General features: G+C 42.2%; 1 protein-coding gene across 2 annotated transcripts; it reads right to left on the bottom strand.

Annotated features, from left to right (window-relative positions):
• Window positions 1–2,256: 2,256 nt before the first annotated feature.
• Window positions 2,257–12,977, bottom strand: COA6 (cytochrome c oxidase assembly factor 6). Of its 2 annotated transcripts, none has more exons than XM_007989830.3 (3): window positions 12,756–12,977; window positions 12,059–12,218; window positions 2,257–2,577 (listed from the first exon to the last, which is right to left on the bottom strand). In XM_007989830.3, exons 1-3 carry the CDS (start codon window positions 12,965–12,967, stop codon window positions 2,482–2,484), a joined length of 468 nt encoding a protein of 155 aa, XP_007988021.3. In that variant the 5' UTR covers window positions 12,968–12,977; the 3' UTR covers window positions 2,257–2,481. The 2 variants fall into 2 exon arrangements, with proteins under 2 accessions (XP_007988021.3, XP_007988023.1); XM_007989832.3 differs by lacking the exon at window positions 12,756–12,977 and adding an exon at window positions 12,594–12,751.
• Window positions 12,978–17,982: the final 5,005 nt, after the last annotated feature.

Genomic DNA, 17,982 nt, shown 5'->3' with positions numbered 1-17,982 from the left:
TCTTATTGCTGATATGGAGAAAGTTTGAGTTTTCTGGATAGACGATCAAACCAGTCACAATATTCCCTTAAGCCAAAGCCTTATCCAGACCAAAGCCCTAATTGTCTTCATTTTTATAAAGGCTGAGAGGTAAGGAAGCTATAGCAGAAAACTGTGAAGCTAGCAGACATTGGTTAATGAAGTGTGGGAAAGAAGCTATCTCCAAAAAAGTGCAAGCTGAAGAAGCAAGTGCTCATGCAGAAGCTGCAGCAAATCATCGAGATCTAGCCAAGATCACTGATGAAGGTGGCTACACTACACAGATTTCAGTGTAGATGAAACAGCCTTCTTTTGGAAGAGGATGCCATCTAGGACTTTCAGAGCTAGAGAGAAGTCAATGCCTGGCTTCAAAGTTTTAAAGGACAGGCAACTTGTTAGGGGCTAATAAGGCAGCAGGTGACTTCAGGTCGGAGGAAGGAACTGCAGATGTGGTGGAAATAACAAAAGAACTAGAATTAGAAGTGAAGCCTGGCCAGGTGCGGTGGCTCACGCCTGTAATCCTAGCATTGGGAGGTCAAGGTGGGCAGATCACTTGAGGTGAGGAGTTTGAGACCAGCCTGACCAACATGGTAAAACCCCATCTCTACCAAAAAATATAAAAATTAGCCAGGTGTGGTACGCCTCTATAGTCCCAGCTACTCGGGAGGCTGTCGTGGGAAAATCGCTTGAACCCAGGAAGTAGAGGTTGCAGTGAGCCGAGATCGCACCATTGCACTCCAGCCTGAGTGACAGAGTGAGACCCTGTCTCAAAAAAAAAAAAAAAAAAAAAAAGGCCTAGTGTGACAATTGCTGCAATCTCATTATCTTGAGTGGATGAGAAGTTGCTTCTTATGGATATGAGCAAAGAAAATGATTTCTTGAGATGGAACCTATTCCTGGCGAAGATGCTGTGAATACTGTTGAAATAACCAAGCATTTAGAATATGGCATACGCTCAGGTGATAAAGCAGCAGCAGGGTTTAAGAGAATTTTGGAAGTAGTTCTACTACAGGTAAATACTATCAAACAGTATTGCACGCTACAGAGAAATCTTTCGTGAAATGAAGAGTCAATCAATACAGCAAACTTAATTGTTAAGAAATTGCCACAGCCACCCCAAACTTCAGCAACCACACCCCTACCCTGATCAGTCTGCAGCCATCAACATTGAGGCAAGACCCTCTACCAGCAAAAGGATGACAACTCGCTGAAGGCTCAGAATCTTTAGCATTTTTTAGTAATAAAGTATTTTAAAATTAAGGTATATACATTAAGTAGACAATGCTATTGCACATTTACTAGACAACAGTATAAACATAACTTTTATGTGTACTGGAAAACAAAAACATTTGTGTAACCCACTCTATTGTGATATTCACTTTAATGCAGTGGTCTGTAACCAAACCTGCAATATCTTTGAGGTATGCCTGTACTTTAAATCATCTCCATTACTTGTAATACCTAATACAATGTAAATGCTATGTAAATAGGTGTTATACTCGATTTTTAAATTTTTATTATTTTTACTCTTTTTTTTTTTCCTTTTCTTGAATATTTTTTGTTCGGGGTTGAATCCATGGATGCAGAACTCGCAGAGGGCCAACTGTATACCTCTCCATTTAATCTGATGTAGTCTCCTTCCAAGGGTTTTCTAGTTCTCAGCATACAGGCCTCCACATATTATATTTATACCTAAGTATTCCTTTAATTTTTTTTTGGTGCTATTCACAAATGGTATTTTTAAGTTTAAAATTCCAGTTGTTTATTGCTGGTATATAGGAATATAGTTTTCCTTGTGTATATTGACCTTGTTTCCTGCAACCTTTCTATGACTGTCTTGTAGTTCTAGGAGCTCTTTTCGTGCATCCATTGGTACATTCTGTAAGATATTATTATATGTGAGTAGAGCTAGTTTTAGTTCTTCCTTCCCATTGTGTATGATTTTTCTTTTTTGTCTCACTGGACTAGCTACACATCCAGTTACTGTCCCAACATTACGTGTGATATTAGCTATGGGCTTTTGTATAGATGGCTTTTATTATTTTACTTGTATATTTTAAGTTCACCCTTCTTCCTTATAAACCTTCCAAAAACCCTCATCGTTTCTCACTTGGGCTGTTGTAATAGTTCTTGCCTGTATTAAAATGCTAACTCCCATTTATTTCACTTCTATGTATATTATAAATTTTTATCTGCCTACTATCCATCCTCTAATTAAAAAAAAAAGAAAAAAGTACATGTGTTTATAACAGGTTTTACTTTTTTTCTTAAAATAGAGATTTCTTACTAAATACCATTTTATTTCAATTCTTCACAGATCTGGTTCTTGATCATCATAATTATCAAGTGTCGGATACAGGGAACAAGTATTGATGTTCACTATCATTTAAACTACTACTGTCCCATAGTCAGTGGAGCTTTTTTTAATGTCCAGAAAGAATACTTTCAATCTTTATGAATAGCCTAGGATTTTGCAGTTGGTTTTGAAGGCTCAAATTGTCCTGCTTCAAATTTTTCTTTGAATTTTAAGTAGTCTCTTCTTTTATCAAAATATTTTATCTGTTGAAAAAAAAAAGGATTTGAAATAAGGGCAAGTTATGCAACTTAGATAAGCAAAAGCACAGATTTAAATGTAACACATTCAACATAAATTTAAGTGATTTATATTCTAGAATCATTTTCAATTGAGGCATTTGATGAATACGTCTCTGAGGAGAGTGTAGACCAGTGACTTCTAATCCTTTTTGGGTTTTAGACCATGTTGAGAATATGAATAACTCAGGAACCTTCTCAAGAAATGGACCCATGTGCACACAGGTCAGGCTTGTAGGCAAGTTCAGAGTCCACAGAGAGCTCTCAGGTAGGTCAGAAGGCTTCAAATGTGAACACATTGGACCATTTTTTCTTTCTTCTTTTTTTTTTTTTTTTTTTTTTTTTTTTTTTTTTTTTTTTTTTGAGACAGAGAGTCTTGCTCTGTCACCCAGGCTGGAGTGCAGTGGCACAATCTCAGCTCACTGCAACCTCCACCTCCCAGGTTCAAGCTATTCTCTGGCCTCAGCCTCCAAAGTAGCTGCAATTACAGGCACCTGCTACCATGCCCGGCTAATTTTTTTGTATTTTTAGTAGCGATGGGGTTTTGCCATGTTGGCCAGGCTGGTCTCAAACTCCTGACCTCAAGTGATCCACCTGCCTAGGCCTCCCAAAGTGCTGGGATTTACAGGCATGAGCCACCATGCTGAGCCTGGACCATTTTTCTTACCAACTCTAAATTCATCTTCATTGTCAGACTAGAAAACACTAGTTCTTTTGTTAAAAGCCATTCTTAGGATTTAATTCTTAAAGATTTCAGTGGTGCTTGTAAGTAAAAATTAGTTTGGACTGCAAACGTAAAAATCTGCCCTGCCCTGTATCAATCAAGCTGGGATAACAGACACACAGAAAGTCAGCTGAAAGGAAACATGTCCCCGAGGGTGTACCACAGCCACGGAGTGTGCTAACAGATCCGTTATTTGAGTGACTACTGCTTGCTTATTCATTGAGAAATCTTGTTCTCTAAAATCATCAACTACCAGAAATTTGCTGTTTGAAGTCTTATCTGTAAGAAGGAAACATCCCACTTTTGTCTAGAAGATCTAAGGCACCCTGACACAGAAGCAGTCTCAATCTCCGACTCAGCTTCAGAATGTCAAATAACATTTCTCAACATGAACATGACACTCTATCTTTTAACTTCAAAGAAGAAAACCCTGGTCCATTTTTCAATCCAGAGCTGATGATGACACCTATGCTTTGTACTGAGGTTGTCAAAACACCATTTCATTTAAATTTTACCTAAACTCCATTCTTCCCCTAAACTTCTAACAACTCTCTTTTTCTTTGTTGGTGAGATGCCCACAGTTCCTCTGGTGTGTGGTCCTCCTGGTTATAAGCATTCACAAATCAGACTACAGATTCATCCCTGGTGGTCTCCGGCTGATTGGGCTAGGATGGATGTTATATAAAGGATACCAAAGGAAGAAGTGGACAATGCCCTTAACATTTTTGTGACAAATTAACAGATGTTTGCATCTCCTGTCACATCTCCAACTGCCTAAGACAACGCCATTTAGAGGTCGTACTGACACTGCAGTCCCATCTTGTCCAGAACTTTGCTCCTCTCCAAACATGTTTCTCCTCTAATACCTATTTCAATGAACACATCACATCCACCTAGACCCTTAGATCTCTTTTCTCCTCTTCACTGCCCCAGCACAAACCCTCATCATTTCTCACTTGGGTTGTTGTAACAGCTCTTTCACTGGCTTCTCTATTTCCAGGCTCAACCATCCTTAATCCACCTGTCCCAGGCTGCCAGAGTATAATCTTTCTGAAACCCAAATTTGATCAGGTCACTTGCTTGTTTGAAGATCTTTCAAGGTATTCATATTGCCTTTAAGGTTTGTAAGACAAGGCCACTGATGGCTTCATCCTAGGCCACATGTCCATCCTCTCTGAATTTACCAGCAGTCACTGAACTGTTTGTCCTACAGAACTACCCCATGCTCATTTCCTGTGCATCTTGATTCCATGCCTTCCCATAGTATCACATTCTGCCTGGAAAGCTCTCCTCCCTAGCCCTCACCTTCTCTTTCAAACAGCCTAAGACCCTCAACACATGGTCCTTTCTCTAAAAGGCTAATGAATCAAGAAGGATTCATTGAGAAATACTGTGTACACATAAGCGAGTGGTCTCTAAACCACTGAGTAAGACCCAGGACACTAGAGTGAATGCCAAAATACTGGGATCTCTGAGACATTTCAAAGTTTTATAGAAAAAAAGACAATATGTGAATTTGATATGAAGATCACAGATCTTGGATATTTGGTTGCTCTGTTTGTGGAACTTTGTTAGATGATGCTATAATGATAGGCCTGATCCCTGCTCCTAATTTAGGAATAGGAGACTTTTTTTTTTTTTTTGAGACAGAGTCTCACTCTGTCACCCAAGCTGGAGTGCAGTGGCGTGATCTCGACTCACTGCAACCTCTACCTACCGGGTTCCAGTGATTCTCCTGCCTCAGCCTCCCAAGTAGCTGGGACTACAGGCACGCACTACCATGCTGGGCTAATTTTTGCATTTTCAGTAGAGACAGGGTTTTGCCATGTTGGCCAGGCTGGTCTCGAACACCTGACCTCAGGTGATCACCTGCCTTGAGAGTGGTGGCTCACGCCTGTAATCCCAGAAGACTTTCAATAGGACCATTATACAAGTCACACTGATGAGTGCTATAAAATAGACATGTGAGTACGAGAGAGAACTAATTTGTTTTTGTAACAGCTAGCATATCAGTTGTATGGCATATTTATTTTGTAATAAGCATGTATTTTTGGTGTTTTGGGATAGAATTATTCATTCTAAATCCCAATTTGGTGGTACTATTTTTATCTTTATTTCGTGGCTGTAACATCAGCTAAGTAAAAGATCCAAATTTTGAAATCATAGACATTCAAATCCTCTCTCTACTACTTTACTGGTTGGCTGGTCTAAGACATTATTTTACCTTTCTGAGCCTTAGTTCCTATTGTATAAAACAGATCCAACAGTACCTCACAAGACTGAATGAAAATTAAAGGCAATAAAAACCAAGCCTCTCATTCAGAATGCACTCAAAAGATATTTCCATTTTCTTGTCCTCCTGTGTGCCTCTCCACCCTTATGCACACATATCTCTGGAAAAACTTTTCAGCTTTTATTCTATGGCAATTGGGTAGGACTTTGACAAGGTAATACTTGAAAAGAGAGCACAGGTGAACAGCGAGCGAAGAACCGATAGTGAAGGGCAGGCTGAGAAATAACTCAGTTATGCACTAAGAAAGAACAGTGTTGCAGAAGAACATGGGTGTAAATGGGAAACGGGCTATCACTGTCAAATGCTGCAGAAGTCAATGGGAATAATTTACTATATTACCTGCTTCCCTTCTTCATTACAGTTGTCTACAACTTCGCAGGTCACCATCTGATACAGTTAGGCTTTGTGTCCCCACCCAAATCTCATCTTGAATTGTAATCCCCATAATCGCCACGTGTCAAGGGAGAGACCAAGTGAAGGTTGAATCACCGGGGTAGTTTCTCCCATGCTGTTCTCGTGAAAGTGAGTGAGTTCTCATAAGATCACGTGGTTTTACAAGTGGCTCTTCCCCCTTTGTTTGGCACTTCTCCTTCCTGCCGCCTTGTGAAGGTGCCTTGCTTCCCCTTCACCTTCCGCCATGATTCTAAGTTTCCTGAGGCCTCCCCAGCTATGCTGAACTGTGAGTCCATTAAACCTCTTTCCTTTATAAATTAACCAGTGTCAGGCAGTTCTTTATAGCAGTATGAAAACGGACTAATACACCATCATTTTCTCCAGCAATACTCAGGTCACAACTCGTGGGTAATTTCAATGTCTACATACTGATCTTTTCAATACTATGGCCTCTCAGTTCCTTGACCTCTTCAATGATCTCATCCTCCAACCTACCTTACTCCCAGGATCAAAGCTTATATCTTATCCTCATAACAAATACAACCCTTCCATAATTCCAATTGTGAGAATCCCATTCTCCAACGCCTACCTCTGAACATTCCCTCTTGGACTTAATGCCAACAGCCCATCAGTCCCACCGCCTTTCCACTGACTGTCATCCCTCTCATGGCCTCATTTCCCTCCTTCCTCTTAAACCCAAAGCTTTCCAATGGCTTTCTGTATTACTAAGAGTAACAGCACCAACCATGGCCGGGCACAGTGGCTCACATCATAATCCCAGCACTTTGGGAGGCTGAGATGGGCAGATCGCTTGAGTCCAGGAGTTCAAGACCAGCCTGGGCAACATGACAAAGATCACACCACTGCACTCCAGCCTGGACAACAGAGTGAGACCTGTCTCAAAAAAAAAAAAAAAAAATTAAAAAGTCCCTCCCTGGCCTCCCATCTCTTGGCTTTAACTTTTGCTATTCTTCCTGTCCCTTCAACACATTTTTTTTTGTTTTTTAAAAAACAAAAAACAAAAAACAGAGTCTTGCTGTGCTGCCCAGGCTGGAGTGCAGTGGCATGATCTCAGCAACCTCCACCTCCTGGGTTCAAGCAATTCTCTTGCCTCAGCCTCCCAAATAGCTGGGATTGCAGGCACCCACCATCACACCCAGATAATTTTTGTATTTTTAGTAGAGATTGGGTTTTGACATGTTAGCCAGGCTGGTCTCAAATCCTGACCCCAGGTGATCTGCCCGCCTCAGTCTTCCAAAGTGCTGGGATTACAGGCATGAGCCTCTGCGGCTGGCCCGTCAGTGCAGGTTTTTGGCTGTTTCATTCTCTCTGCCTGGAATCCTCTTCACCAGGTATCTGCCTATCTGTTCCCTGACTTTTTCCTAACTTTGTGAAAATAGTTTCTATATAAATAAAACCTTTCCTGACCATCCTACTTAAACCTGTACCATTGTTTGATTTTTCATCCTATCACTTATCACCATATAACATCCTTTTAATTCTACTACTTGTCTCTCTCCCCATACTAGAATGTATGCTACAAGAGGCCTGAACACTTTGTCTATTTTTCCTGGCTGTATTTTCCTATGGCACATAGGAGGTGCTCAATATATTTGTGGAATGACTAAATGAACAGGATATGGACCAAAAAACATGACAGTGGAGCTGAAGGAGGGCCATCATCTATATTTGGGAGATTTTTTTCTATATCATTTCATTAAAATGGGCAGGCTATGTGTTCTTGAACTTTTCTTTAATAAATACTCTTCTTATAAAACATGTGAATGTGTTACTTTTCTTGTCAGAAGGGGAACACTGAGTCTCCACTCTAGATCCATTAACTATAATACTCCTTCCCTGGATAAGACAAGTACTTGAACTGATGATGAACACAGTCATTCCTCTCCTTCACCCCCTGGCAGCAAGACTAGCTGTGGAGAGCTTGCACTCAGCTCTGCAGTTCTACGAGTGAGTTTTATAGGTACAGACCCCATGTGGGGGTGCTGTGGTGGCCTCATGCTGCCTGCAACTGGACAGGTGGGATTATGGCCACTACTGGGTCTCTGTCCAGATTCCCTCTGCAGACCCATGTACCTACTCCCTGCTGCGCTGGGCAGTGGCTGCTGACACCAGATGGCTGCCCCCTTCTCCAGAGACCTGCCCCTCAGCCAACGCCAATGACTGGCAGGCACAAAAGTCATTAATTATGGTGCAATTCACACTCCAGAGTTTCCAGAAGGATCAGACTGAAGCTGGACAGCAGCTGAGCTCACAGCCCTGACTTATCTAGTCTCCCTCCCGAGAACACTCCAATAATTCAGTCAAGGTTGACATCCAGGGCCCGCCGAGAACACTCCAATAATTCAGTCAAGGTTGACATCCAGGGCCCGGGTCCTAAGTTGATGCTGGTGTCTTTCACTGAAGCTGGAAGCATGGGAGGAAGCCTCCTGGGTGCAGGATGGGGAAGAGCTCACTCTTGTATATGCAGACGTCAAGGTTGGTCCTCATGCATCTCCAACTGGAAGCTAACAGGTGGCTGGAAAGGCAGTTCTGGAGCTGGAGAAAGGGCCAGGCTGGAGATGCACCTTTGGGCACTGTATGGCCTGAAGGCTCATGCCCCTCCCAAATTCACATGTTGAAGCCTTAACCCCAATGAGATGGCATTTGAAGGTGGGGCCTATAGGAGGTGATTAGGTTTAGATGAGGTCATGAGGATGGGCCCTGCTAACCTGATGGGATTAATGTCCTTATAAGAAGAGGAAAAGCCGGGTGCAGTGGCTGACGCCTGTAATCTCAGCACTTTGCGAGGCCGAGGCGGGTAAGAGGTCAGGAGTTCAAGACCAGCCTGGCCAAGATGGTGAAACCCCACCTCTACTAAAACTACAAAAATTAACTGGGTGTGGTGGCGGACGCCTGTAATCCCAGCTACTCAGGAGGCTGAGGCAGGAGAATTGCTTGAACCTGGGTGGCAGAGGTTGCAGTGAGCTGAGATCACGCCACTGTACTCTAGCCTGGGCGACACAGTGAGACTCTGTCTTAAAAAAAAAAAAAAGAGGAAGAGACTGGACCTCTTTCTCTCTCTCTCTGCTGGGTGAGAACACAGCAAGAAGGTGGCTGTCTACAAGCCAAGAGGAGGGCCCTCATTAGAAACTGGCCATGCTGGCACCCTGATCTCAGACCTCAAGCCTCCAAAACTGTGAGAAATAAATTTCTGTAAGGTATTTGGTTATGACAGCCTGGGCTAACATAGGCATCAACACATAAGCTGGGACTTCAAGCCATGGCTGTAAACAGGATTGCCTTGGACAAGTGAGTAGCAGAGAAAGGAGCTCTAATGAACACGGGCATTTAACACACTCACAGGAAGGCATTCCAAAGAGAGGTGGCTGCTAGACATGAAGAAACTGGGTGAGAGAACTGTAAAGGGACCCAAGGAGACAGGGCTTTTGTATTTAAGTAGACTTGAATTATAACTCAGTTTCTAGAACAACATGAGACTTGTGCAAGCTATTTTCACAGATCCTGTTCTTGCACGGTAGGCACAGGGAGAAGTATGTGGGGTCTGGAATCAGACTACTGAGTTCAAATGCAGGCTCTGTAACTACAAGTGACTTCATGTCAATGTGCCCTTACCTATAAAACTGCTAAGAGAGTTCCATGGAGGATAAAGAAGATAGATGACACATTTCAAGTGTGTAGACTGTAGAGAGGATGTACTCAATTTATGTTAGCAGTGACCATGACGCAGTGACCCGGAGAGAGGTTGGGGCCTCAGGGGATGGCACCCAGTCTGCTTGAGTGGGAGAGATGTACCATCAAGAACCAAACGGCTGGCTGTAAAAACCCTTTCTGACACACAGACTGGAAGCTGCCCTGGAAGTGTGGGAGTGGGAGCCATCAGGCTGGAGAAAAAGCAGTGGGTTTCAGGAGGAGAGAGAGGATAAAAGTGGGATCGAAGGGGAACTCCAGCTTAAACCTGGAGTTGCTCTCAATGCATCTGTCTAATGGGAAAACTACAGATGTACAACATTTTCTGCTGGAATCATTATCTAATTCAATCACAGAGTCCCACATTGATCAGTTTTCAGTTTACATGTCAAGTGATGTATTTTGTCTTCATAACAATCCCATGCGATAGGCTGTATCAGGCTGGTTTTACAGATGAAGAGTTCATCTAAAGCAATGGCTGGCCAGATGTGGTGACTCAACACCTGTTAATCCCAGTGCTTTGGGAGGTCAAGGTGGGAAGATCACTTGGGCCCAGGAGTTTGAGACCAGCCTGGGCAACATACTAAGATCCTGTCTTCACAAAATATTTTTAAAAATTAGCCAGGTGGCCAAGCGCGGTGGCTCATGCCTGTAATCCCAGCACTTTGGGAGGCCGAGGCGGGCGGATCATGAGGTCAGGAGATCGAGACCACAGTGAAATCCCATCTCTACTAAAAATACAAAAAATTAGCCAGGCGTGGTGGTGGGCGCCTGTAGTCCCAGCTACTCAGGAGGCTGAGGCAGGAGAATGGCATGAACCCAGGAGGCGGAGCTTGCAGTGAGCCGAGATCACGCCACTGCACTCCAGCCTGGGCAACAGAGCGAGACTCCATCTCAAAAAAAAAAAAAATTAGCCAGGCATGGTGGCAGATGCCTACAGTGCCAGCTTCTCAGGAGGCTTAGGCGGGAGGATGCTTGAGGCCAGGAGGTCAAGGCTGCAGTGAGCTATGATCACGCCACTGCACTCAAGCCAGGGTGACAGATTGAGAACCTGTCTCTGAAAATTAAAGAAAGAAAAATAAAGTAATTTCTGTTCACTGTGTTCATCCCCAGCTCAGCCACCAATACGACCCCTCCCTGCATCACAGCCTTCCTGTGGCCTCATTCAAAGCCTCCTGAAGGTTTGAGGTATGAGAAGGTAAAACCCCTAAAACCACCCCAACTCTAAATTATCTGTTTTCCAACTACACGGTATATTTTGGAGCAGCATAAGATAGTGACAAAGCACAGACAAATCCAAGTTCAAATCCCACATCAGCCAGTTAGGACTGCCTTAAAATTACAGTTCTACCATTCACTGAGTAATAACAAGCGAGTCACTTCAATGCTCTGAGCTTCAGCTGCCTCCTCTGGAGATAGAGAATAACAACGTCTTGCTCTGTGGCCCACACTGGAATGCAGTGGTGTGACCTTGGCTCACTGCAACCTCCACCTCCTGGGTCCTGGTTCAAGCAATTCTCCTGCCTCAGACTCCTGAGTAGCTGGGATTAGAGGCACATACCACCACGCCCAGCTATTTTTTTTGTCTTTGTATTTTTAGTAGAGATGGGGTTTCACTATATTGGCCAGGCTGGTCTTGAACTCCTGACCTCGTGATCTGCCCACCTCGGCCTCCCAAAGTGCTGGGATTACAGGCGTGAGCCTCCACGCCCAGCCAACAGCACCTATCTTAACAGGTATTGGTGAAGATGAAAATGTCAAGCACTCAGCACACACGGCCACTTACTAACCTCAGTAATAGTCCCCTTTCCAATCCCTCCTTATACAAAGGGCAGGGAATACAGCGCTTGAATGCCTGTCAGGGAGACAGAATCTACCATACGAACCTTTTTTCCCTTCTACTTACCAAACTCCTTTCTTTGTATTTTGGGTATATGATGACTTAAAGGATTTTGGGTGAGCAACTGGGAATGTTTTATTTCTAATAGTAGCTCTAGGCCAATTAATTTTGCCAACTCCTGCCCAAGATCAAACACTACCCCTTCAGAAGATCCTGGAAAAGTCCACCCGGGAAATGTACTGGAATTCTTTGGTTATTGTTCATACGTTTGTTGTGTTTTTCAATGCTCTTTAATGTGTCAGTTGACATTCTCCAAAGATCTACCTGATGTACGTGCATCAGATAAGGCTGGATTACCAGGCAAGGTTTTCTCTGTGCCTCAAAGAAACTGTTAATTGACATGCCTCAGAGAGTGCTTCATGTCAGCCTACCACTCACAGCATAAGCTCGATGTATCTTAACAGGGAAGAGAAACACATCTGTGACTTACCCACTGTTGGGGACAACTTGATTCGAAAGAGCTTCTTAACTTCTTGCATTGAGAAGCATCCTCTAAGTTCTCATCTAAACACTTCCAGTACTCATCCCGGGCCCCCCAGCAGACCTGTCTTTCCTTCATAGATGGCGCTGCCATTCCTACTGGGATGAAGCTGTTGGCCAAAATAACATTTGAGATTAACAACGAACTTTGTAATCTGAAGAGAAGGTAAGGAAAGAGGAAAACTGTCAATCTCCTCTTCCTTTAAAACTAAAACAAAAAACAAAAAAACCATGCTTCGGGATTTTGATGATGCAACTGAACCCAATCAGTTCTCGGTGGCAGCATAAGACCACTCGCTCTTGAGGCTTATCTCACACTGTGTGATTTGATCCCTGCTGGGGCGGCAGCGTGGGCTACGAAAGCCGGGCTGAGAACTGTGGCTCTGTCCCAGTCGCTTAGGGCAGTTCATTTATTCTCTCCGAGGCCGTTTCCCACCAGTAAAGCGGAAACAGCAGTGCCTAGTTTACAGGGTTACTGTTCGAACCTAAGCGCTGTAGAAACAGGTGTGCAGGGGCCACAATCACCAAGCAGGCGGCTGGAGTGCCACCCCGTTTTGCGCAAGAGGAACCCGCGGCTCGGGGACAGCAAGGGATCTCCCGGGCCCATACTCCATGCGCGCCTCACCCGGACCCCTCAGCGAGCCGACCTCTCTGGCCGCCCACGTCTGGCTTCCTTCCGATGTCGACGAGAGGAAAGGGTTACGCAGGCCACCAACCGGCGGTGGAGGGCGCGGTGCCGAGTCCTGCCACTGCAGGGTCGCCCCGCTGGCTCAAGCTCTAGAAGAGTAGATCTCCCCAACCGCAGAAAGCAATTCACTAGGCGAAATCGCGGACTCTTTTGACCCTTCCGGGCTACCATTTACTTTCCAAAGAGGGGCGGGACTTCCTGTTTCGCTTTTATCTGTAGGACTGACTTCCGGCCTTCAAGGGCAAGAAGGGTATATACGTATATATCGTCGCGCAGTGTGTCCCGGAAGGCTTAATGGGCTAGCCCTGCGGGACAAGGCGAGCCGAGGGGTTTGTGTGGAATTTTGCACCTGAGAGTGCGAGAACTGGACGGAGTGTTGCAGAGCCGCGATACGTTCTCGTTTTATTTTGTTTTTGATACAGGGTCTCGTTCTTCCGCCCAGCCTTGAGTGCAGTGGTGAGAACACGGTTTACTGCAGCCTCAAAATCCTGGACCCAAAAGATCCTCCCATCTCAGCCTGCCTCCCAGGTAGCTGGGACTACAGGCGCACAACACCATCGCTTCTTGGATTAAAAGAAAAGGATGAAACGGGCCCCAGAAAGAGGCGGTGACGTCCCAGAACCCATGGCGGGGGAGTTGGGAAAATAAATATTTGTATTGTTATCTCCCTTGTGGCTTTTTTTAACCCCCGAAACAGCAAGATATTTTTAAAAGGGATGAAGAGAATTGCTTCAAATGTTTTGAGATGTTGTTATTTTTAATACGTGAGTTAATGTCTTAGAAACAAAATGAACGAGAAAAAATAAAAATTTTAGAAAATATGCGTTAATATCTCAGCAGAATCTTTATTAAAAAGGATGTTTATAGTCAGTCATCTGGCACCCCGTTCTCTTAATAGATTCCATCTGTTCCACCATCTAGTTCTAAAACATTTACATAAGATAAGCAATTTACAATTTTGCACTCAGTGCAGTTCAAGCCATTCCAAATTCAATATATGCAGACTTCAGGGTGGCGATGTGAGGCTAAGTACCACCAAATATGTGTTCTGCAATATAGAAAGTATTTCCCCCATAGTTAATGCACTCTAATAGCGGAGTTACTTTAGCTTTACCAGAGCCACCCCCTTCTTTTACATCATGTCTTTCGACGTCGGTTTACATATAGATGTCTTTTAAATATGACTGATGGGATATAAAAGGAATGAAAAGAAAGAGTCTTAGATGACTTCTGAGTCTAAAAAGGAAATGTGTTTTAAATTTAAAATTTATATGTACCTAATGAAAAATACATATGAAACAAAGTGAAGCGACAGAATTACAAAGAAAAAAATGCCTGGTCATACTGGGTAATTTTAACAGGCCTTTCTCACTAATTGTTAAGACTAGCAAGAGAAAAATTAAGAATATAGGAAACGTGAATAACATGATGTACAAACGATGCAATTAATATATACAGAGCAACACGACCAAAATTAGAATGTACAGTTTTTTGAAAGCAGACACAACGCATCACCACAGTCAACCACATACTTAGTTATAAAGCAACTCATCAAATTTTGAAAATTGAAATAATTTTCATTTTTCACTACAGTGCATTTAAGATAGAAATCAATAAAGAACTGTAAAAACAAGTCGAATAACACAGAGACAGAGTCAATGGTATTGAGAAAATACTTTGAACTGAACCATAAAATACAATAGCAACACCTGTGGGAGGAAACTAAAGCAGTACTTAGAGGGGCATTTATAGCCATAATTAAGTATATTAGAAGAGTCTGAAAGGTCTTGAGCTGAAAATCCCTTTTCAAGACGTTAGTAAAAGGACAGCAAAATAAGACAGAAAATAGAAGGACAGAAATAAGAGCAGAAATTAATGAAATGGAAAATAAAAGCAGTGGTGTACCAGAGCCAGCCTGTACTGGCATGGGAGAGCCAATTGTGCACACCTCTTGGCAACTCCATGATCAATAACATCAAATAAGTTGCTTGAAGTCACCTATGATGGGACTGTTTACACTATGGAAATCAACAAACAAGCCAGAATTTTGTCTTACATTTGGAGCTAATTCACTAGCACACCACAGCATAGAATAGGTTGAAAGAAACCAAAAGATGATTTATTTGGAAAAAAACTAATTAAAATTGGCAAACATCTAATAGTTATAAAACTCCTTTTGGATGTCAACAATCTTTATCAAGAATGGAAACTAGAAATACTTTAGACATCAAAAAAGTTAGAAATATAATCTTGTAAACAATTTAGTGCAAATAAGATTTAGATGACTGTACAGATTTCAAGAAAAACAACTGACTCAAAAGTAGAGAAACCATTAAGTAATTTGAGAGTGAAGAACCTTCATACACACAAATCCTAGGTACATGGCTCCACCAGTAAGTTCCTAAAAGCTTTGAAATAATTCCATTCTTACTGAATAAGGCTACCATAACTTTTGTACTAATTGTAAAATCCCCAAACCTCTGAAACACCAAACACTTTGGAACTCATTTGATGAAAAATATGCCTTAAAGTAACATGAGACTCTTTATAGTTGTTATTAACATTATCACTTAGGTGACTGCATATGTTTTTCTGTAGAAATATTAATGTATTTTATTATGGGTACTGTCCCAGTTCTTGTTGAGAATATTATACAGTATATGTTGTATGTTTCAAACTAACCTTCTAATATTTAAAATAGTCTATATTTCGAACATCTGCCTCCAGGGATTTCAGATAAGTTATGAGGACCTATATGAGAAAAAATCTTTGTGACGTAGGTTAAGAGGAATTTTTAGCCATAAAGGAAAAGCTCAGTAATTATCAAATGATGTGGCCAGGCGCGGTGGCTCACGCCTGTAGTCCCAGCACTATGGGAGGCTGAGGCAGGCAGATCATGAGGTCAGGGGTTCGAGACCAGCCTGGCCAACATGGTGAAACCCCATCTCTAATAAAGATATAAAAAATTAGCCAGACATGGTGGTGTGTGCCTGTAATCCCAGCTACTCAGGAGGCTGATGCAGGAGAATTGCTTGAACTCAGGAGGCATAGGTTGCAGTGAGTCGAGATCATGCCATTGCACTCCAGCCTGGGCGACAGGGCAAGACTCTGTCTCAAAAAAAAAAAAAAAAAAAAAAAAAGATGTATTACATACATAAAAATATTGGGCTACATAAAAGTAATGGACTTTTATTTACCAAACAATACATGAAGTGAGTGAAAAAGAATTAGTACCCAGAATATGCAAATAACACAAATCAATAAGAAATAGACTTGCCCATTTTGAAAATGGGCAAAAAGCTTAAACAGGCACAGCACCAAATGCAAATGACTAACATATGAAAGGACCAACATTCTCATTAGTAACTATAGAAAGAAACATGAGGATAACAATGCAGTACTATTAGACACACACCAGATCAAAAAAAAAATTTTAAGTCTGACAGAAACAAGTTTTAAGGAAGAAGCAATGAATATCCTCATACACTATGGTAGCATAAATTGATACAATCAGGGAAAACAGTGTGGCATTATCTAGTAAGATTGAAGATACACATTCACTGTGACTCAGCAACTCTACAGAATTTCCTGTACATGTGCATTTTTGCTGAAACCATTATAAAACTCAAACTTGCATCAACAATAGAATGGATAAATTATGGTAATCGTACTGTGAAATGCAATAGAGCAACAAAGAGAAACAAACGATTGTCTACAATAACATGGTGAGTTGCCATACTGAGACAACCAAGGAATACAGAATGTTTCCACTTACATAAAGTTCAAAAACGGGCAGAACTCTACTATATTGTTTAAAATACAGTCATAAGTAGTAAAACTATAAAGAAAAGCTAAGACATGGTTATCACAAATGTTCCTCTCCAGGGTGAGAAAGGAGACATGATCAGGGAGGGGCACATGGGATGGGGGGCTCCTGTTTTATATACGGACCTGAGTGTTCGCTTTATAATTATTCTTGAAATAAACTGTACATGTATGTTTTATTCACTTTTCCATAGGAATGTATATCTCACAATTTCTAAACAGATAAAATGAGTCATTGACCTGAGAAAGGTCATCTTTAATAAATTTGATTTACAGAAAGGTAAAAATAGTGGTCATACATAACATTTGTAGTGTGGTTACTAAATTTTTAATGAATTTAGTATCTTAAGTGCTCTTCGAGGTCAAAAGTTAGTGGTCTCTAGTGCTAAATGCCACTGTGCACCTAAGCAATTCCTACTGGTCTGTGGTAAGCCTAAGGGATAGACAAGGAACATATTACCAGAGAGATGCAGTGAGGTGCAATAACATCCCGCACCTTACCTCTGAAGAAGTCTGTAGTTCACCAACTAAGAAACGCTGGTTTCATTAACAGAGCAAAAACAAACTAGAAGAGAGGAATTTTGAGGTGTTGATAAGAAAAAGAAAATTAACACAGGATAACAATCGCAAAGACCATTTCACCTTATAAAATCTTAAAGATTAAAATGGAAGAATGTGGGTGCCATAAAATGATTTCAAGTGTGCTGTTTTGACACAAAGAGGGTGTAATCACCCAGCCTATGTTTGGAGGAGAGAGGAGGCGAGGAGGAGTCAGTGTGAAGAGGTGGAAGACGTGTTGTGCTGGGTTGCCATCCAGAGGAAATTTCGAGTGGGTGCTCTCTAGTCGGAACGAAGTAGATCCCCAAACCACTGGTGGGCAGGGCCAGACAGACCCAGTCGCACTGAAAATGTATGTGTTGTTTTTCTGTTGCTGCCCACAGACTTTTATTTATAATCTGTACTGTTACAAAGCAGTTATCACAGACACCCACTCACGGACACAAACCGGAGAATGATTCCCTTGACTTCAGTGTTGCTACAGCGATCTTCTGAATTTCTTCTAGCTCTCTGTGCTGTCTGCTTGCCTTCCCCAATCCCCTTAACTATAGGTATGCGCCAAGATGCTGTCCCTTCATTTCTTTCTCTCGTCTTCTCTCTCTCTCTCTCTCTCTCTGCATTGTTTTAGCTGGTGAGTCGATTCACTCTGAGTTTCGGTTAGCACTTCTGTCACAAAGACTTGCAAGACTATGTTTTGGTCCTTAAAAGAACCTTTGTGACAGTTTTCTTGTTCCACATCCCTACTGGATAGCTTCACTTATCTTTCCATCCTTCCAAGACGTTCAGAACTGGACTCGGTATTT

This window comes from Chlorocebus sabaeus, chromosome 25 (assembly GCF_047675955.1).
Source record: "Chlorocebus sabaeus isolate Y175 chromosome 25, mChlSab1.0.hap1, whole genome shotgun sequence".
NCBI classification, from domain to species: Eukaryota; Metazoa; Chordata; class Mammalia; order Primates; family Cercopithecidae; genus Chlorocebus; species Chlorocebus sabaeus.
Note: the sequence above shows the minus strand (reverse complement) of the source record. Positions and strands in the feature narration are given on the sequence as shown.

Bases quoted from the DNA above. Each gene is read 5' to 3' on its own strand.
- COA6 (XM_007989830.3), bottom strand. From the start codon at position 12,967: ATGGTAGCCCGGAAGGGTCAAAAGAGTCCGCGATTTCGCCTAGTGAAT. The intron at 12,219-12,755 runs GTCGGCTCGCTG...TTTGGCCAACAG, and splicing joins AGACGTGGGCGGCCAGAGAG to CTTCATCCCAGTAGGAATGG. The intron at 2,578-12,058 runs GTAAGTCACAGA...TTTTTTCAACAG, and splicing joins CAAGTTGTCCCCAACAGTGG to ATAAAATATTTTGATAAAAG.